Raw genomic sequence first — 20,930 nt, 5'->3', positions numbered from 1 at the left:
TTTTTATGTTTTTGACAATGCTTTTATGCTTATTTATTGTAGAAGACTGCTTAATACTGGGTGGAAGTCATGATACAGTTTTGCAGGATTTTTGAGAAATTTATTGGAAATAGAAATATTTTTAACATCAACTGTCACTTTTGATCAATTTAATGCATCCATGCGGAATAAAAATATTAATTTCTTTTTTTTTTTTTTTTTTTTTTCCAAAACATTTAAAATGGTAATGTCCCTCCTGATATTACAGTTCTTTTTCTAACTTCGCTCGGTGTTTCACTATGGGAATCGCTTTGGGCGTGACCAACTACGGAAGCTCCTATGCCACCACGTCTGTCTTTGACAGACAGGTCGACCTGAGATCAGGCTCCGCCCCCACCTATATTACTCAGGTCGACCCCTACGAAGTCATTCTCGCTTTCTTCCCGTGATGGACTACAAGCTCTCTCAGCACGTCCGACCTTGTCGCTGATTTCGCTTAACTGTTCAACAGGCGGGCCGTCATTGGTTTTCGCCACCGAACGCGACATCAGTGGATTGTATTGGGACTGTGTTGACTGTCACACTGAATAGTGTCCGCGTCAAGGCGAGCTATTCTGTTCGGAATATCGCGTGTTATCACGACGGTAGGATTTTCAGTGGTGTCAAGCCACCGTAGGCTTTACGCGTCAGGGCGGGCCGTGAAAAGGGCTAACTACCCTGTGAACCATCAATCGGACTAACGTGTTGTGACGAGTCTTCGAATCACTCCTTCTCTCTCCAGCCATCATGTCGACAGTCATTACCCCCGCCAAAGGGAATGAGTCGAAGAAGGAACCCGCACCCCGCCCATGTCCATCATCATGTGGAGCAACCATCTCGGGCAGGGATCCCCATCCCATGTGCATCGTGTGCATGTGCGCTAAGCACGCTCAAACGTCGCTTGCGGACCCACAAACGTGCGTTCACTGTGCGTCATTGCCGGTTAAAATTTTAGAGAGAAGGCTGAGAGTGGCGGTGGCTAGCCAGCATGACCCATGTCTGACTGGAGCCATCGCGAAAACTAAGGCTAACGATCATCAGCGAGCTACCACGACGAGCTGGGCTGAGATGATGCAAGCCGAATCCCCGGATATGCCTCCTCTGTTCGATGGCCTTCTCGCACACGAGGAGGAGGAGCCTGGAGATGAGGACGCAGAGGGCGATGCTAACTCTGACCTCCTCGACTTGGACATGGACGAAGAAGAGAAGACAACGCTCTCTTCCCCGTCCAGCAGTCGAGACCTCCTAGCGCGACTGACGCTGGCTCTCAGGCAGACAGTAACCTGCACGAGGTATGCAAGCGAGCCGCGGCTAAACTGGGGCTAGCGTGGCCTGCGGCCCAGGATTCAGAAGGAGCAGAGAGGGACCTTTATGACGGTAAAAGGCTTCCGCCTGCTCAAACCACAACGAGACAACTCCTACCCGCCGTGCCGGCGTGCATGAAGGAGATGTCCCGCCATTGGGGTAGCCCCTTTAAGAGCAAACTCCCGACCAAGGGATGCTCTAAACTTGAGATCCAAGGGATGGGAGAGCTGGGGCTGGCCGGACCCCCAGCGATAGAGTCTTCAGTGGCCTATCACCTCCATCCGAATCGCCGATCTATTTCTGCCTCTTCCCAAATTTCACTGCCGAACAAAATGGAGCGTCTGACCGCGTCAGTCTATCAGAGGATGTACAAGTATGCGGCGCAGTCAGTGTGCTCGCTGAACGCGGTGACTTTACTGTCAGCGTACCAGGCGGAGATTTTGGAGGAGATGGGGCGACAATTAGATACGGGAGTGCCGAACCCAGCTCTCTGGGAGGAGATATGTGTGGTAAACGACCTGATTCTCCGCTCTTCTCGTGGCGCTGTTCAGGGCTGTGGCCGTGTTATGGGCTTGGCCGTTTCAGGTGAGAAAGCGTTATGGCTGAACCTGTCTGGATTAAGCGACGCTCAAAAAGCTGAGGTGATGGACGCTGCGTTCGACCCAACTAAAGGCCTTTTCGGACCAGCTCTCGAGAAAATGAGAGAAACCAGCACCCTCAGGAAACAGGAGGACGAGGCTTTTAACCTCTGTTTACCGCGCAAACAAACACCGCGACCACCCTCTCAGCCAGCACGGCAAGGCTTTGCAGCAGCCGCTGCGGCGAGAGGGAGACAGACGGGAGCTAGAAGTGTGAGATCGCCTCCCAGCGGACAACAATCTGGCTATCGTCTGAGATCTGATGGCTCCGGACCCTGGGGGAAACATTCATTTGCGGCCGCGGCGGCGAGAAACCGCCCACCCCGAGGATCGGAAGAAAAAGCGTGCGACCTGACACGCGAATGTTCCCCTTCACTTCTCTCTCCGCCCGCAAAGAGAAAAAGGAGGTCCAGCCCTGTTGTTCTCAGTTCAGTAAGGGCTCCAGCAATAAGCAATCAAGTTCAAAATGTTCTCCAGTGTCACCAAGCACTCACTCTGGGTTTTCAAACGCCCATCAGTTCAGGGGAATGTTTAATAAAAAATGCATTATCGCATCCAGGCCACAGGCTGAGGGCGATAGGCTCCCCCAACTCATTAAACACAATAAATATTTCACTATCGCAGCCAGGCAGACAGCCGAGGGCGATAGATTGCAAAAAAATCCAAACATTGGGATGTGTATCCCTAGCCTCTCCGCTGGAGGGAGCCCACGCGTCTCAAGAAGGGGTCAGCGCGGAGATGGTAATGACGTCATCAAAGCGCGCCTGCGTTGGGGAAGTATACAGGGGACCTCTCTCGGCTCGCATACTCAGCTGGCGCACATGCGCAGCTCATCCGTGGGTTGTAAACACGATTTCACGGGGATACAGGCTTCAATTTGCCATGAAACCACCCAGATTCAATGGTATAATAGCCTCAGTGGCCGAGGGAGAATCAGCTTGCGTCCTGACGGCCGAGATAGACACTCTTTTAGACAAACGAGCCATCAGAGTAGTGCCAAAGGAAGTGAGCTGTCAGGGCTTTTATTCCCGTTACTTTGTGATCCCAAAGAAGGGGAGCACATCTCTGCGCCCAATTCTAGATCTATGTGTGTTAAACAAGCACCTACGGAAATATTCATTCAAAATGTTGACACACAAAACACTTTGTCGATCCATCCGCCAGAACGACTGGTTTGTGACGGTCGACCTGTCAGACGCGTATTTTCACATAGATGTTTACCCGTCTCACAGGAAGTATCTCAGGTTTGCATTTCGAGGCACTGCTTACGAATTTCAGACGATGCCCTTTGGTCTGTCTCTAGCGCCAAGAGTATTCAGCAAATGTGTGAAAGCAGCACTTTTCCCATTGAGAAACAAGGGGATAAGAATACTGTCGTACATAGACGATTATCTGATATGCGCCTCGTCAAAAGAGCAAGCAATCAAAGACGCAGACATGGTGTTATTGCATCTCGACAGCTTGGGATTCAGAATAAACATGGAAAAGAGCCGCTCAGAGCCAGCTCAGCACACAGAATATCTAGGGCTCAGTTTAAACTCCCTCTCGTATCGAGTCACTCTGACAGAGAGGAGGATCGCGTCATTCACTCAGTGTCTCTCCCGTTTTCAGATGGGGAAAATTGTCCCGTTCAGACTGTGCCTATGAATGCTGGGTTTAATGGCTTCAGTGATATCTGTAGTACGGCTGGGACTACTAATAATGAGAGACTTTCAGCGCTGGGTCGCGCGTCTGCGTCTGTGTTCTCGGCGTCATCTCAGCCGACAGGTGAGAGTGACTTATGCGTGCGTCAGAGCGCTCAGACATTGGGAAAGCCCCGCGACCCTCAGATCAGGGATTCCCTTGGGGGCAGTGTCGTCAAGAGTCACTATGACGATGGATGCATCATTAAAGGGCTGGGGAGCGACGCTGATGGGCAGAGCTGTGAACGGCGTTTGGTCTCCTCAGCTGATTCACAAACACATAAATTACTTGGAATTATTGGCAGTGTTTCTAGCGCTGAAACATTTTCTGAGCTTCATCAGGGGTCAGCATGTTTTAGTGAAAACAGACAATTCCACAGTGGTTGCTTATATCAACCGACAGGGAGGCACACGCTCTCTTCAGCTGCACCAGCTGGCAAAAGAGCTGATTGTGTGGTTCGACATAAGGCTTTTATCCATCAGGGCAACCCATGTTCCAGGGATATTGAACAGGGGGGCGGATTGTCCCCAGGAAAACGCTCAATGTCCTCTGTACTTCTCTCTGGCAGACGGAAATGCACCGTTGGGTGTGGATGCTTTAGCCCACCCATGGCCAAATGTTCTGCTGTATGCATTTCCCCCTCTGAGCCTGATTTCACCCACTCTAGCCAGAGTGAGGGAAATGGGATTGTCACTGATACTGGTAGCCCCGCGTTGGCCATCCAGACCTTGGGTGGCCGAGATAGTTCAACTACTATCGGGTCAGCCGTGGCCCCTCCCTCCCCAGAGGGACCTCCTGTCTCAAGCGGGGGGGGGAAATCTACCATCCTCACCCAGACAGGATAGCTCTCTGGGCCTGGCCCGTGAGAGGTGGAATTTAAATGCAGCAGGCCTGCCCCCATCAGTCATACACACTATACAGAGTGCAAGAGCCTCTTCCACTCGTTCACTGTATAGTAATAAATGGCGAGTCTTTGAAGAATGGTGTGGACGGAGTCATATTGTCCCTTTTCAATGTTCAGTGAGGGACATATTATGTTTCCTGCAGGATCTGTTAGATAAAGGAAAAGCTTTTTCTACGATAAAGGTATACTTAGCGGCTATATCTGCTTGTCATGTGGGGTTTGGTGACAAGACAGCAGGTCAGCACCCTTTAATAAGTCGATTTATGAAGGGGGCACGACGTAAGAGGCCAGTGGCCAGGCGAATGGTCCCATTGTGGGATTTGTCTACAGTCTTAGAGGCCCTTTCTCAACACCCTTTTGAGCCGTTGGAAACTATAGGGTTAAAGCTTCTCTCTCTTAAGACAGCACTACTGTTAGCGCTGGTGTCAGCTAAGAGGGTGAGTGACTTACAGGCGCTGTCGGTCAGCCCGTCTTGTCTGCAGTTTTCTACAGGGTTGACAAGGGTTTCCTTTCAGCCTAACCCTGCTTTCATACCTAAAGTAGTGGATTCGTCATATAGATGTCAGATTACGGATCTTGCAGCTTTTCACCCTCCTCCGTTCTCTTCTCCGGAGGATAGGAGGTTGAATGCCTTGTGTCCTGTATGGGCACTTCGTGTGTACGTAGAAAGGACAGCAGGTTTCAGGAAAAATGATCAGCTGTTTGTGTCATGGGCTACTCCTCACAAAGGGAAGCCATTGTCACGTCAGCGACTGTCCCATTGGATTGTAGAGGCTATTTCCTTATGATATGAATGCAGAGGTTCCCAACCTCCCGAGGGCTTAAGGGCCCACTCCACTAGGGGCATGGCGACGTCATGGGCCTTACTTAGGGGCGTTTCGGTCCAGGAGATCTGTGCGGCAGCAAGCTGGGCCACACCACACACTTTTGTGCGATTTTATAGACTGAATGTGTCTGAGCCATCCTTAGCTCATACAGTGTTAGGAGCCAGCACGTCGAGTCTCATATGATTGGTATAGTGTACGTTGCAATCCGGGAGTGGTCTATATCTCCCATAGTGAAACATCGAGCGAAGTTAGAAAAGAACGATGGGTTACTTTAACGTAATCCCGGGTTCTTTGATAACAGAGTGAGGTGTTTCACCAACACTTCCCTCCTTGCATAGGAACGGGAAGAAATCTCTCTGAATGACTTCGTAGGGGTCAAAGACAGACGTGGTGGCATAGGAGCTTCCGTAGTTGGTCACGCCCAAAGCGATTCCCATAGTGAAACACCTCACTCTGTTATCAAAGAACCCGGGATTACGTTAAGTAACCCATCGGTACTTTTAATTGCATCTCTTTATCAACATTTCAACCACTTATTATGTAAACATAACCAAACCAACCAACAAACAATGCCAATCTTTTACAATTTAATAGAAAAGAAAAGACAGAAAGAAGAGAAAGGGGGGGGGGGGTGCACATAAATACATAACATACCAAAACTCAAAATATTACTTAAACATAAATAAAATCCTATGGAGTCCAAACTTGAGGTAAAGCTTCAGTTCACATACAAGTTACACATTAGATCATGATAAAAATACGATTATGGTTTTGTGCAGCTTGTCAGTGAACAATGGCTCTGTGTAGTTAATGCTGCTCCATGTGAAAGCATGCACGTGATTGAGATTTACCGCTGATTACAGAACCAGCTTTACTGACAAGATATGCATTAAATATCGCATGCGATTTATTGGGCAGCCCTACTGTCTAGAGGGTCAAAGAGCTCTCAGGTTTCATCAAAAATATCTTAATTTGTGTCCTGAAAATGAACGAAGGTCTTTACAGGTTTGGAACAACATGAGGGCGAGTAATTAATCAGAATTTTCTCTTTACTTAACTTTAATTACCTTCAGATAACAGATTTTGTAGAGGGCAAGGTAACTGTTAAGCCTCTAAATCAAGCCAAATAGATTTAGGTCCTCTTTGAGCCATTCGGCTATGAATCAGAGCTGACAGGCCAACTGGTGTTTTCTGACATTTGGCTCATTGCAGTGCCCCAAAGAACCGGAGAGTTGCAGTTTTGAAAATTTTGTCTTGGCTTCCGCTTATTCCATATAAATGAGCTAAACCATTCTGTAATTCTTTTATTTGGCAATAAGATAGATATCATCTGTAGTGGATAAAGAAGCCAGGGCATTATATTCATCGTAACAGTAATCCTCCCATCAAGGAAAGAGGGAGATCTGACGATCTTATTAAATCGTCACACAAATGCAGCTTTTAAGTAGGTATAGTACTGATATAAAATGATGTAATGCAGGTATTATATGGTCTCATATTGTCTTTGTAAAGTACAGAATTATTAAAGAGCTCTTATGGAGATTAATTCTCCTATTGTGAAGGTACAACGGGGTGAAGATAAAAAATAAAAATGAAACCAAGGATTTGAATACACTCTTAGAACTGCAATCCTTGAAATTCAAGTACTGGAAGGATGTATATTAACTAAAGGGAGTGATCTCACCTTTACAAAGTGCATGTCTACTCCATACATCTCCAGCCACTTGCACTTATTCAGGAAATTCAGCTCAGCTTGAGAAGGACTCATTCCCCTGTAGAGAGACGTACTGGTGAACATTCAAATTTATGAGCAGAAATGAACATCATAATTCATCATTCAAATCTGTCCAGTGCCCCGTCATTTCATAGCCTGGCTACAGCAACTCCCTCTTGTACAGCCTGACAGCATTTACTATATGTCCCATCAAGCGCATCCAAAGTCTTGCTGCATTTGTTATTAACCTCCGGAAATCCTCTCACATTATACCTCTGCTCTGTTCTCAAATCGTTACATTGGCTGACAGAATCTGCAAGAATTCAATTCAAGCCTTTATTTTCGTCTTGCACTGAATATTTTCAACCCCCAGGTCTATAAAGTTATACAATTTCTAATTTCATTTCCAAGATCAACAAACAATCAAGACCCATTTAACAAATGCAACAGCTCATCTGTAGGGAATGATCTGCAGCTAAGCACGTACTTGTACAGTAGCACACTGACTTTGATGATTGCTCTTAAAACAGGGTCAAATGCAGAGCTGAGGATTTAATTAAAACCACAGGGAGACCGAGTTTTCAGTTCAAGTTAAATGCATGTAAACAGTTCAAGTGTGATTATCACTAGCAAATGAAAGTGTCCAAATCTAATTGAAACTAAATCGGACACTTCAGTCATTCTAAGGATGCAATGTGACAAAGCATCAAGCAATAAATCTCTGTTAATCTTACTTTCTGTCCTAACAAGATTGTGAAATTACATTTTTTTGATCGCTTGCTCAGTGATTAAATGCTTTTATATCAGATTTACTATCAGCTTGTGCCAGAGCAAACCCTCATTTGGCATTAAAAACTACCGTCAGGATTCACTAAAGACACACAGTGGGAAATTAGCACCGAAAAGGCTTGGACAGTTATTTTTGCGACTCACCCTATTGAATATGCATTTGTAGGCGTTTCCCTTTCGATCGTTAAATTTATGGGAGGAAAGTATTTAAATTAATCATGTAACGCGATTTACTAAGATTTCCGCTCGTCTATTCACTGTTATTTGCAGCATTATTTAATGCACACAGAAATCAGGCAGTAATTTGCGCTGCTCTTGGTAGATTGCGTTGGTCATTATGGAAATGAGATGTTGTGTCAGTAAATCACCCACAGAATTTTCCCCTTCCATCTGAGCTTTTATGGAATTGCACTGTAATGCTAATTTGTCCTGTTTAGTAAATCTGGTTCCAAATGTGTTCCGATTGGCTATGATTATTCAAGTTACATAGTTTGTCAACTTATATCTCAGGACATACAGTACTGTTAGCTGCCAAACTGTACACTAGTACACATACACAAAAAATGCAGGTTCTTTACTGGCATCAATGCTTTTAACATCAGAGGAAACCCCCCTTTTGAAATCTTTATTTTTAAGATTGGGAATAAGAAATACCTGCACTCAACCCATTTGCGGTAGATGTCTGCCTCCATTATCTCCGTCTGTTTGGGTGAAAAGCGAAACTCTGATACCAAAGCTATAGAGTGTTCTAATGGATCACAATCCCCAAGTTCACCTATTAACACGTGAAATAGAAAGGAAATAGAATACAAATGGAAATGAAAAGGCAAAAATCTGCTGTAAATATGCAAATACATGAAAAAAAAAAATCCAAACTGCCCATAAAACACATAGAACTCACTTTGTAAGCAATAAGCCCCGAGCTCCACAGCCACATCATATGGACATTTTAACCTGCTCAGGGAAGAAGGCAAGGTCTTAATGACCCTTAAAACAGCAAGTAAATGTGTTTGTGACTTACAAAAGGCAACTTTCAAAGCATTCAACAACATAGTTATCAAACACTTTTGTAAAATGTGAGATGATGAGACCCCGGGTTTATGTAAGAAAGTGTGTGCCCCCTGTGTGGGAAAGTGTGTCGGAGCGTATCTTTGCTCTTAAATTAGAAGCTGTGTGTTGGTTCTCATCTGAGTTTCTTTTATTAAAAAGGAGCAGAGCAGCACCCAGGAGACCAGACCCAGATTATACACAATGAAACAAGCACTTTTATTGGACCCCGGTAGAAACCCTGCCTTACTGTGTGTGCACGTAACAGAGGGAGGGTCAGAGGTGTGACACAGGGCAAAAAGAAGGATATGAAAGGCTCTCTCTCTTTTTCCACTGCGTGTGCATGTTTGTATGTGTCTGTCTGTGAGATATGGGTAATTTCTTACTTGCCGGACAGTATGTCTTGTCTAAGCTGCAGTACGAAGAGATACCTTCAAAAAATGTTTACATAAACATAAATGTCATATCATAGTGCAAATATTTTACCATACATACAGTGCCTTGCAAAAGTATTCCCACCCCTTAATTTTTTGTCTTATGTTGCTGCCTTATGTTAAACTACTTTTTTTTTTTCACGTCAAGCTACACTCCACACACCATAATGACAAAGCAAAAACAGAATCGGCACCAATTCAAAAACATATTAAAAATAAAAAATCTGAAATACTGTAAGTACATTGAATAAGTATTCATACCCTTAACTCAGTACTTAGTTGAAGCACCTTTACAGCTTTAAATTTGTTGTGTATGATGTGACAAGCTTTGCTCATTAGCATTTGGGGGCCGACGCACATTTTCAGGTTTCTCCAAACATATCTGATTGGGTTCAAGCCCAGGCTCTGGCTGGGCCACTCAAGGACATTCACAGAGTTGTCTATAAGCTACTCTTGCTGTGTGATTAGGGTCACTGTCCTATTGGAAGGTGAACCTTCTTCTCAGTCTGAGCTTCTGAATGCTCTGGAATGTGTTTTCATTAAGGCTATTTCTATATTCTGCTGCACTGAGCTTTCCTTCTGCTCTGACGAGTCCCTCAGTCCCTGTTGCTGAAAAACAGCCCCACGGCATGAGACTGCTACCAGCACACTTTACTTTTGGGAGGCTGCTCTGCAGGAGATGAGCAGTGCCTGGTTTCCTTCAAATATGATGCTTGGAATTGAGGTTCATCTGACCAGAGAATCTTGTTTCTCACAGTCTGAGAGTTCTCTAGGTGCTTTCTGCAAATTATCTTCATTGAGGAGCATAAAGCATTATTAAAGCATTATTGAAACACTATCATTACAAACCTCCTCCTGCCCAAACTAACTCAGCTCTCCATGCCCACCTCCGTCTGTCAGTGGATCTAATACGATCAGCACTGGAGCTCCTCAGCGCTGTGTTCTCTCTCCACTGCTCTTCTCCCTCTACACTGACGACTGCACATCTAAAGACCCCTCTAGTTTGCAGACGACACTACACTCATCGGCCTCATTCAAGACTTACAGGCAGGAGGTTAAAGAGCTGGCTGTCTGGTGCAGTCTTAACAAACTGGAGCTCAACACTCCCAAAACTGTGGAGATGACCGTGGACTTAAGGAGAAAGTCATTCAGATGGAACAAACACTATTTATACACTTATAGACTCATTTATCTAACACACATACTTAGTCTCAATTTGCACATAATATACCTGTACATACAACTGTCAATTTGTATAATTTTATTCCTTATTTACTTCTATCTTTTTCTCCTGTTACTGTCATTCTGTTACACTGTGGAAGCTTCTGTCACGAAAACAAATTCCTTGTATGTGTAAACTTGCCTGGCAATAAAAGATCATTCTATTCTATTCTAAAGTCCAGATCGGTGGAGTGTTGCAGTGATGTTTGTCCTTCTGTAGGTTTCTCCGATCTCCACACATGATCATGGAACTCAACTAGAGTGACCATCAGGTTCTTGGTCACCAGTCTAGACAAGGCCCTTCTCCATCAATTGCTCAATTTGGCTAGGAGGCCAGCTCTAGGAAGACTCCTGGTTCACACTTCTTCCACTAAGAGTAGCGGAGACTACGTGCTTCTGTGAACCTTCAATACAGCAACATTTTTCTGAACTCTTCCTCAGATGTGTGGCTTGATGTGTTACAATTTGAATGATACAACTGTAACAGCTGTGTGATGATTTGAATAAGGTACAGAGTGTCACATTAAAATCCCTTTAATAGATGCAATCCTCTTTCTGAGCTCTACAGACAGTTTTTGACCTCAGGGCTTGGCTTTTGCTATGATATGCATTTTCAGCTGTTCAGACATTAAGACAAGCCTTTTCAAATCACACCCATTCAATTGAATTTGCCACATGTTAACTTAACTCAAATTGTAGTAACATCTACAAGCAATATGAATGCTCTGGAGCTAAATTTCAACTATCCCAGTTAAGGGTATGAATACTTATGCAATGGAATCATTTAAGTTTTATAATTTTTTTTACAAATTAGCAAAAATGTTAAAAACCTGTTTTTTCCTTTGCTATTATGATGTATGGAGTGTAGACTGGGGAGGGGGGGGGGGTAATTTAAAGCATTTTAACATAAGGCAGCTACATAAAAAAATGTAACAACATAATGCAGGGTACTTTCAATAGGCACCGTGTAGGATGAACTAATAAAATCTGGCCAATATATATAAAAATAAACAGAATAAAATAAATAAATATACCCATACATTTTTAAATGAATTTAGGCACCACAATATAATATACAATAAGACAATTTTGAGATTTTATTTTGAGATTTGCTAAGTTTATAGTATTGTTAAATTAAAGTGTTTTTAAAGATGAACTCTTAAGTAAGCATTTGACGATGGCTGATATATCATGCATCTCTAAAACATTTAAAGAATAATTCACCCAAAATTAAAAAAAACTAAATAAATACTCACCCTCAGGAGTATGTCAGTCTTCTGAAGCTATATGCTATTTTAACTTTACATCACTTCAGAAAACAGTATAGTGCATTAACCATACGGACTACATTTTTTATATTTTTATAGCACCTTTTTCCATTTTGGAGCTTTATAGCTGCAGTTTTCATCAACTTGTGGAGACCAGGATATTGTTTAAAAACATGCAAACATCTTCTGTGTTTCACATAGAAAAGTAGGTCAGATTTATGATGACAATTTCCTTTTTGGGTGAATTAATCCTTAAAAAAGTTTGATACATTAAAGAGCTTTACAAGACAGTTAGGCATGTATGACTACTACTGCTGTTTACCTGGTGAACTCTTCGTGGAGGTTATTGGGCTCTGAAGAATAGAATTTAACCCTGAAAAACAATCTGTATTGAGGTCCATCTACAACAAAGAGATTTTACAAATAAGAGTATGTGCACACCGGAACAGACCCCCAATGTCAGACACCCAATGTCAGTGACTATGAAATTTGTACATAAACTTTAAATGAAAAAGGACAAGAAGCTCTCTTTGAAGGTTATGAAAGATTGTTGTCATAGAGACAAGTCAGCTAATGTTGATTCAGTGTGACTCAACGGCTTTTAAAAGTGTTATAAAGCATGCACCATTCTGAAGGGTAGCACTGCAGTTACACTATAATATAGAAAAACCACCAGAGAGACTGAATCAATGGTCTTATTTTACTCCTTTTTGAATTGCACACAAGTTGCATAGTCTGAAATATTTTAAATCAGTGCAGAAATCAAATTATATTGATGCTATTTCCATCTCCCACTTGTTCCATCTAACAACTGTGTGGGGTATGTCTTGCACAGCATATATTGGGATTAGCTCTAGTCACACCCATAGTATTCACTCATAGACGCTTGTAACTAGTCACTAAGGCAACAGTAGATCATGAGCCCAAGGTCATCAGCCATCTGTGACCAGCCGAATAAAAAACTCCACAATAACTACTTGTATTAGGGTGTGTGTATGTGTGTGAGACTACTCACGTCTAATCTGCTTTTTTATGGGCTTGGCTGCATCCAACCATTGCTGAAACATAAGGAAATGTGAAGAACAAGAGAGCAGAAAACAGCATGGGAGGATTGGGGGAGACAGTGGGAGGGAAGGAGAGGAAACAAGACAAAGAGTTTGTTATTAGTCTGAGTGCTGATAAAAAAATCCTTTTGTTCTGATTGATTTTGAGTGGCTGTTTCACATCGACACTCTCCATTTCTCATTTCTGGTCTAAGAGCTGCAGTTTATAGAAAAACAGGTCACTGCCACACACACACGTATACGAACGCACATTAAGTGACACTCACCGCAACCTGCTCTGGGTCCATGAACTGCAGACCAAAGTAATCAGCCTCCACCAGATCCAAATGATACATAATCTGATCAAACAGATCCTGTCCCTTTGAGTGTTTCTGAAACACATTTAAAAGTACAGATTAATCACTGCATGTGGCAAGCTTAGCGCTACACAGTGATCTTGTGACAGTTTAAGGGGACACCTGTGGAGCACGTCGTCGGCAGGAAGTTGCTCCAGTGTGCCTGCAGGGCTTGATGGCCTTGATTAGGCAGAGTGATGCACATGCTACATTGATTTTCATATGCACTCGCTACAGCTGAGGGATATAGCTTAAAATATCTCAGAATTATTTTCAATTAATTTTAGTCTTTTGATGTTTTTCTTTCAATCAGAAGAAACATCTTTTTTATGTTTAATCAAGTTACATACAATGAAAATATAGTCAAGAATAAACAGATAAAATAAATACAATTTACAAATTGTTCCTTTTAAATGAGATGTATATACACAAATATATATACACACACACACACACACACACACGTATATACAGTGTTGTGAAAAGGGTTTTGCCCCTTCCTGTTTTTTTTTTTTGCATATTTTTCACACTTGAATGTTTAAGATCAAACTAATTTTAATTACACAAAGATAACCCAAGTAAATACAAAATGCAGTTTTGAAATAATGATTTCATTTATTAAGGGAAAAAAAGCTGTCTATACCTGCCTTGCATTACATGAAAAAGTAATTGTCCCCTAAATCTAATAACTGGTTGTGCCACCCTTGGCAGCAACAACTGCAATCAAATGTTTGCGATAACTAGCAATGAGTCTTTCACATCGTTGTGGAGGAATTTTGGCCCACTTTTCTTAGCAGAATTGTTTTAGCCACATTGGATATTTCGAGCATGAATGGACTGTTTAAGGTCATGCCGCAGCATCTCAATTGGATTTATGTCCGCACTTTGACTTGGCCACTCAAAGACCTTAATTTTTTTTTCTTGAGCCATTCAGAGATGAACTTGCTGGTCTGTTTTGGATCATTGTCCTGCTGCATAACCCAAGTGCACTTGAGCTTGAGGTCACAAACGGATGGCCAGACGTTCTCCTTCAGGATTTTCTGATCGAGTGAAGAATTCATGGTTCCATCAGTTATGGCAAGTCATCCAGGTCCTGAAGCTGCAAAGCAGCCCCAGACCATCACACTACCACCACCACGTTTGACTGTTGGTTTGATGTTCTTTTTATTAAATGCAGTGAAAAGTGTTGGTTTTACACCAAATGTAATGTTTCTCAACTGTTTTTGAATTTCTTTAGATTGCAGCATGATGTGTTGCTCTTTAAGCATGCTTCACTTTGTCAGACAGGTTGTATTTAAGTGATTTCTTAATTCAACAGGTCTGGCAGTAATCAGGCCTAAATTTGGCAAGTGAAAATTAACTCAGCTTTCTAAAATAATGTGGTTAATCACAGTTCTTTCTTGATTTAACAGGAGGGGGCAATTCATTTTTCACGTAGGGCCAGAGATGGGCTCTCGAGTTGGTGACTTGGACTCAAGTAGCATTTTTATAGACTTCAGACTTGACTCAGACTCGACTTGAAAATAATCCAGACTTGTCTCTGCTCGAGGAAAAGGACTCATGGACTTTTATCTTTAAATACTTATATAACTGATATTCAAAAGGAGGACCACATCCACACCCCAGCATCCATGTAGACTGCGAGCTGTAACACAGCACCATTTTAAGTGAACAGCGCGTCAAAACAGCAGAGCGGATCACATGACAAGCGATCAGTGTCATTTATGGTAAATATCTTTCAGCGCTATATCCTCTAGTATTTTTATCAAAAGCTTTATTCAAGCCTTTCCAGTTCTGTGCACTTTCTCTCTCTCTGCCAAGTTTAGACCTGCAGATGACGCGGTTATTTTAGAGGGATAGTTCACCCAAAAATCTAAATTATGTCATTAATAACTCACCCTCATGTCGTTCCAAACGCGTAAGACCTCCGTTAATCTTCGGAACACAGTTTAAGATATTTTAGATTTAGTCCGAGAGCTTCCTGTCCCTCCATTGAAAATGTATGTACGGTATACTGTCCCTGTCCAGAAAGGTAATAAAAACGTCATCAAAGTAGTCCATGTGACATCAGAGTTAGAATTTTTTGAAGCATCAAAAATACATTTTGTTCCAAAAATAGCAAAAACTACAAATTTATTCAGCATTGTCTTCTTTTCCGTGTCTGTTGTGAGCGAGTTCTCGAGTCAAGAACCAGTTGCATCGGTTTTCGGATCACCAGTAGTGGTGGGAAGTTTGGTTCTTTTCCGCGAACGAGTCAATTATTTGTTCGTTATCTGGCTTGGCTCGGTGTTCATCTTTAGTTCTCTCTTCACAGCAGTTCAGTCAGTGTACTGTTTGAGTAAATAAATTACTCCAGGATATTGGTTTGTTTTAACTCAGAGGGAGTGTCAGCCACATTAAAAATGTTAGCACATGGGTGGTGCTAGCGCAGTGGATAAGACACATGTCTTTGGTGTGAGAGACCCGGGTTCGAATCCACTGTGAGACACCAATGTGTCCCTGAGCAAGACACTTAACCCCTAGTTGCTCCAGAGGCGTGCGACCTCTGACATAAATGTAAAAAAAGTTAACAGCTTTAACTAAAACCTAGTCTTATTGAAAAGCCATTTGATGGATAATAACAATCCCAGAGCACCTTCAAAGGCCAAAGAGAGTTTAAAAGTCTGTATTTTCTATTTCATGCAGGGTCTACATGAGGGGGACCACAAAAGGACACACAAAGAAATAACTCCATAAACTATTTTGGAGATAATCGCAGCTGAGTGATGGTCCATTTATTTTCAAGGCCGACATTCCACTGAGATAAAAAATGCTCAGGGCATGCAAAGAATTTGGAATTTAGCTATTGATTGGTTCCATTTTACGGAGCTTGACTGATTTCTTTTGTTGGTTGGAGAATATTGTGAGGCAAAGGACTGAGCACATGATCAGAATAGGCCATGGAAATGGCAAGAACTCCTTGTTGAGCATGAGGATGATGGACGATGAGTATTCCCTGACAATATTCCCCAAAGACAATATTAAATAAGCTGCTAATATAAGTGGCCTCCAATTTTCTAAGCCATTTTCTCAGTTGTACTACCATTCAAAATTTGGGGGCCAGTAAGATTTTTATTTATTTTTCAAAGAAATTAATATTTATTGTAACAAAGCATGTTGTAAATTTATCACAAGTGAGAGTAAAGACATTTCTATTGTTACAAAAGCTTTCCATTTCAAATAACTGTTCGAACTCTATTCCTCAAAGAAATGTCACAATTTCCACAAAAATATTAAGCAGCAAGACTGTTTACAACAGAGATAATATTAAGAAATGTTTCTTCAGCATCAGCTCGGCATGTAATGATTTCTGAAGGGTCATGAGACACTGAAGGCTGGAGTAATGGTTGCTGAAAATGCTGCTTTGCCAGCACAGGAATATATTACATTTTGAAACATCAAATAAAAAAACACTAATATAACAATAGAACTCTTTTACTGTTTTTTTGCCAGCTTTAGAGAGCAATAAGAGACTTCTTTCAAAAACATTAAATCCTACTGACTTCAAACTTTTGAACAGTATACATTTAACCTATTTAGTTTAATGACTTTGAGACTTTTTACCAAAGAAGTGTGATTAAATTCCGCTTGGTTTGAGTTGATTTTGTCATGAAGTGACAAGTGTGGCTTAAGAGTCTTAAAACTTCTGTGAAATTAATAAAATAAAATATATATATAAAATGTAAAACGAAGTCCAGCTGCTTTGCCTGAACATACTGAATACTACAATACAATGATACAATGACTTGAAGGATTTATAGACAATGTACTTCTTGTCTTTCAATTGAAAGCACTAGTCTATTGTGCTAACATTTGGTGTTGATAAAGACTTAACATTTTGACATTTACAAGAGTACCACAAGGCACCCAGACTTAATCTAAAAAACAGATGAAAACACACACTCATTCTGTATATAAGTTGCACACAAAGCAAAGGCCGGAGCAAAAATAGCTTGAAGTGACAGAGGAGAGTGGCTGGATTTGGGACACACCCTGGGGGGGGGCTATTCTCTTTGATACTTGCTGCTGTTCAGGTTGAATTGAACTGAATTGATCAACTTTTGAAACTATACTGGTTATCAGGTTCCATGGTTGGAACTCATTGGTAATCGTCAAATCAAAAGAATGCATGATTTGTTATAGGGCTGCACGATTATGACAAAAATCATAATTGTCGATTATTCCCTTGAAATTGTAATAAAAAAATTATTAATTACGATTATCACAATTGACATTGAATGATGTGTATACCATTGTTTGATGCAACTGCATGCCTTATTTTTATTAAAAAAAAAATATCAAGCTGAAAACACTAACTGGAAAAACTTTTAGTGCTTTTCCATAGGATTAAGCCTCAAATAAAAATATGAATGGTATTATAATGTTATATTAAAACTAAAATTAAAATAATGGGGAAAACCCTTAAGATAACATGTAGAAGGAAAACAATGCATTTTAAGCAGGCAGAATAACATAAGTGGACTTTAAACGATTATGTAATTGTGACATCCATAATTGTAATCGCGATTAGAAATTTGATGAATTGTGCAGCCCTAATTTGTTATGCTGAGGTACTGACAAACAAGTCTTTTTATAAATTCTTAGGCATGGTTAGACTTGAACGGCATAACATTGCCTGACTATGACAGCCATGTTTAGAAACCAACAATCAGCAAAACTGTGTCTTTGAAATATAAAACAATAATATTGTCTTGTGCGCCACAAGCTTCAGGTGTTTACAGGGCTTGTATTGAAAAAAAGGAAATATTCAACTTTAAATATAATTGTGTAATCGTTCTAGTAGTCTAATTTGATTGGCCCAGAGGCGTTCCAAGAGTGCTGATATTCTTTGACACACTTTTGTATAATTTCCATTAGTCTATGTTCAGGGATTCTAGACCAGAGTGGTGTGGAAGCAGATTTTTCCTGAAGAACAGATTTTGACAGTAGGAGCATCCGTGTTTTCTTTTGCTTCATGATCGCTCAATGGGTTTCTCTCACCAATAAGGAAATAAAAAAACGTGGAGTGAGTTAGAGCCGATTGATTACAGAACACTTTGATAGGGGGCGGCAAAGCCAGAATTGTATTTGGGCAAGTATACAAACGCAGAGCTGAGAACTTTTACGTTAGTCTGGTGGTATTGTTAGGATTACATTCATACTATATAGAATTTACATTTTTAATCTACTCAGAGTGTATGTCATTTTAGATGCAGCCATTGTTTTTGGTCTAGAACTCGCTATCCTAACTTTTAATGGGTAGTCACTTAAGCACTCGATTGCAATTATGAGGAGCGTTGATGTCAGCTTTAGCATACCATACAAATTCTGAAATAACGTAATAGCTTATACAGTACACAGATGTGCGTATTCTACATGTATTTACATTTACACACTCGTTAATTGTCTAGATAATTCAGTTCTTAAAAAGACGATGTGATAATGTTCAGTTATTTGTAAATTATTATTTATTAACAGTTTATCAAGTGAAGGAAATTACATTGTCCATTTTATTTTATTAATCACTATATTTTAAGCAACTATATACATATTTTTGTTTTGTTGCTTTGTACTTGAGAAAAATTCAAGGAAAGATCTGAACTCTTAAGACACGGGCTTTCTGTCTGTTGCTTGGTGACAGAGCTTAATGATTTGGGTTCTTTGGAAATGTTTTCATTGGCTGAGAAGAAACATACAATCAGTCAATTTGGTCCAAAACTTAAGTAAATGGATATTACTTGGATATACCTCAAATTCACAAATTTACTCTCGAAGTAGAAGGTATGGTGTTAAAAAGAGACATTCAGTAGTGAACTGACAATACGTTGAGTTACACAAACAGACGAACTGTCAGTCAGAAAGTGTTCGACATTACATGGCGCGAGCTGCATAACAGGGACCAAAGGTTAAGCTCCTAACTGGTTCGCCGACCTCAAATGGGAAATCATTTCTGGACAACACTTGAACAGAGAGAGGGAGAGAAAGAAAGCTGGAGCTGGGGAACACCTCGTGTGTTTATCTCCCAGGTAGTTTCATTTTTCAGCGAAAGCTCCCAGAGCTCGAGGGAATCTGAGGGTTGTGTGTGACAGGTTGAGCGGTCGCTGTAGGTGGGAAGTAAACATGAGCACGGGAGCACGAGCACCATCTGTTTACCGGGACAGGACCCAACAACGAGGAAATCCGGCCGGCCACACAGTGACAGGTTGTTAAAAACGAACTTTGCTGTTAAGCACTACATTTAAATCAACCAAGGTGACTTTTCTCTGACGAAAAGCTCCACTCACCGGTAACTCCACACTGACATCTGATCCGTCCAGCAGCAAGACTCTGCATGTGATGGCGTCTTTGCTGTTGCCCGCCGCGGGGATGTGGACCACGGCTCCACCGGTCACCACGATCGGCGCGTGAATCACCTGCTGCTGGTGCGCCTGAAGCACTGCGTTTCCGCCTCTGACGGTCCCATCCAGCTCCTCTGACGTCCGAAAGCGTCGTTTTGACCGACGGCTAAACGTCCTGCGCAGAAAGCCCATCATCTTTCCCCGCGAGACAGCAAAATTAATCAACCAGGAAAAACGGCACCGATACCGGACCGATCAAGAGGAAGGCATCTAGCCGTTTCCCTGGCTTTCCGCGACGAAGAAAGGCGGCTTCTACCGGACTGAGCCGTTCAATGCAGTGAGGACAAGTCGGGATACGGCGACCTGTCACGAGCTCCGTTTCCTCGTGGCGTATGGGCTAGAAAACACGAGTGCAGCTGGCAAAAATAAGAGATGATACTCCGGTCCTTTAACTCGGTCGAATAAAAAAATAATTGCGCTTTAACTGAACTTCTCGCGTTCGCCGGAATGACGGCGCGTTAGTTCCTTTCTGTTATTGGCCGAAACTGATGTACCTCTCAGGTAAGTCAACCAGAGGAACTGGCCAGGCAACCTGTTCTGCGCAAGCGTTAAATCTCAGAGCAACACTCAAACTTTTTTCCCCTCTTCGGGTCAGTGTGCGCGAGGCAGCGCTACCTGCTGGTAAGACAAACAGTGGTCTATCTTCACGAGAGCTACCATCACTGAATTCCCCAGCAACGACCACAAATCAAGCATCCTTCATACTGTGCAGTGCAAGTGCGTCAAGTCTGCTATCAGGAAACGGTGTGCGCCAATCGTCAGCATTTCTCGCACGCTCATTCAAGTCACCCCCCCCCATCACCCCCTCCATGAATAATAGAAGAGACACAACGTGATAAGAATTACACATTTTTATTATTTATTTATTAACAGAGGTGAATTTAATTATTCTAGTAGTGGTTTGGTTGGTCAATCTCACAAAGAATCTACAGGTCACACTTTATCCTCAAAATCAAAAGGAAAAAATATATGTATTTAAAGAATGTAGCTTGTTTATTTGTTTTTTTTAAAGTAAGTTTACCATTATGATTTCTTGGCACAATTTTCAGAACATTTCAAGCTCATCTTGTCATCCCCCCCCCCCCCCCCCCCCACAAAGTCTAGTTTTTATTATTGTTACATGAAAAACAAAAAGATATGAATTTTTTTAAGTAGGCTATTTATTCATCATGACCTATAATTAAGATATATCAATTTCAAGTAAATAATTCTGTCATTTATACTGCAATAAAAAAGACAATATCAA

At 41.8% G+C, this 20,930-nt stretch overlaps 1 protein-coding gene across 1 annotated transcript in view; it reads right to left on the bottom strand.

Moving 5' to 3' along the window:
- Positions 1–20,463, bottom strand: part of LOC132158477 (band 4.1-like protein 4B) — a 37,761-nt gene extending 17,298 nt beyond the window's left edge. The window contains exons 1-8 of the mRNA XM_059567910.1: positions 19,571–20,463; positions 13,179–13,283; positions 12,864–12,906; positions 12,171–12,249; positions 9,312–9,356; positions 8,780–8,832; positions 8,533–8,653; positions 7,060–7,147 (exon numbers count right to left, since the gene is read on the bottom strand). Coding sequence (XP_059423893.1) covers positions 7,060–7,147; positions 8,533–8,653; positions 8,780–8,832; positions 9,312–9,356; positions 12,171–12,249; positions 12,864–12,906; positions 13,179–13,283; positions 19,571–19,819 — 783 coding nt within the window. The 5' untranslated portion in view covers positions 19,820–20,463. The remainder of the gene's footprint in view (positions 1–7,059; positions 7,148–8,532; positions 8,654–8,779; positions 8,833–9,311; positions 9,357–12,170; positions 12,250–12,863; positions 12,907–13,178; positions 13,284–19,570) is intronic.
- Positions 20,464–20,930: the final 467 nt, after the last annotated feature.

The sequence above is a fragment of the Carassius carassius genome, chromosome 15 (assembly GCF_963082965.1).
Source record: "Carassius carassius chromosome 15, fCarCar2.1, whole genome shotgun sequence".
Classification (NCBI taxonomy): Eukaryota; Metazoa; Chordata; class Actinopteri; order Cypriniformes; family Cyprinidae; genus Carassius; species Carassius carassius.
Note: the sequence above shows the minus strand (reverse complement) of the source record. Positions and strands in the feature narration are given on the sequence as shown.